This window comes from Bison bison, unplaced genomic scaffold (genome assembly GCF_000754665.1).
Source record: "Bison bison bison isolate TAMUID 2011002044 unplaced genomic scaffold, Bison_UMD1.0 scf7180017864080, whole genome shotgun sequence".
NCBI lineage: Eukaryota > Metazoa > Chordata > Mammalia > Artiodactyla > Bovidae > Bison > Bison bison.
This window is the reverse complement of record NW_011494652.1, coordinates 4094584-4095279: the sequence shown is the minus strand read 5'-3', so window position 1 is coordinate 4095279 and position 696 is coordinate 4094584. Positions and strand designations below refer to the sequence as shown.

The window sequence follows — 696 nt, the reverse complement described above, 5'->3', positions numbered from 1 at the left end:
GCAGGGCCCCCTGCCTGGGGACCGGGGGTGGCAGTGCATTCTGCGTCAGGAATGTCCCAACGAAGTGGCTGCAGCGGCCGTTGGTGGCCACACTCCCCCGGTTGCTCCACTCAGGCCTGCTGGGCTCAGGGCTGCCGTCTCTGGGAGGAGTGCGGAGCAGGGCGGGGGCTGTGGCTTAGGGGCTCGTTTCCCTGCGGCAGGAAGATGCGTGGTCCCCCGGCTGCCTGCTCGCCCTTAGGGGTTGTGGAGTAGCAGTCCCCCAGCCCAGGCCTGGGCCCGTGACTGCCCTGGGGTCCAGGGCTCTCCTGTCCACTGGCTGAGGGGCGTGATCTGTAGTTCTGTAGTGGGTGTCTAAGTGTGTCCTGTGTGTGATTGTGTGTGGTGTGTGTGTGTGTAGGTGGGGCAGCCCGGGTCCCTGGGATTACGTATGAGTCCCCGAGGGAGTGTCCGTGGGCCCATCTGGGTGCGGGCAGGGGCCAGGGAGGGGACCACGGAAGTGAGGGCACCCCGACCCACGCTGCCCCCCGCCCGGCAGGATGGACCCCTTTGCAGACACCCTGCAGCGGCTGCGGGAGGCCTTTGTCTCAGGGCGCACGCGGCCGGCCGAGTTCCGGGCCGCCCAGCTGAAGGGCCTGAGCCGCTTCCTGCGAGAGAACAAGCAGCTTCTGCAGGAGGCGCTGGCTCAGGACCTGCACA

At 68.1% G+C, this 696-nt stretch overlaps 1 protein-coding gene across 2 annotated transcripts in view; it reads left to right on the top strand.

Annotated features, from left to right (window-relative positions):
* ALDH3B1 (aldehyde dehydrogenase 3 family, member B1) overlaps nt 1–696 on the top strand; it is a 19235-nt gene that overhangs the window by 3971 nt on the left and 14568 nt on the right. For both annotated transcript variants that reach the window (XM_010837672.1, XM_010837673.1), the window contains exon 2: nt 536–696. In XM_010837672.1, the coding sequence (XP_010835974.1) occupies nt 537–696 (160 nt within the window). In that variant the 5' untranslated portion in view covers nt 536. The remainder of the gene's footprint in view (nt 1–535) is intronic.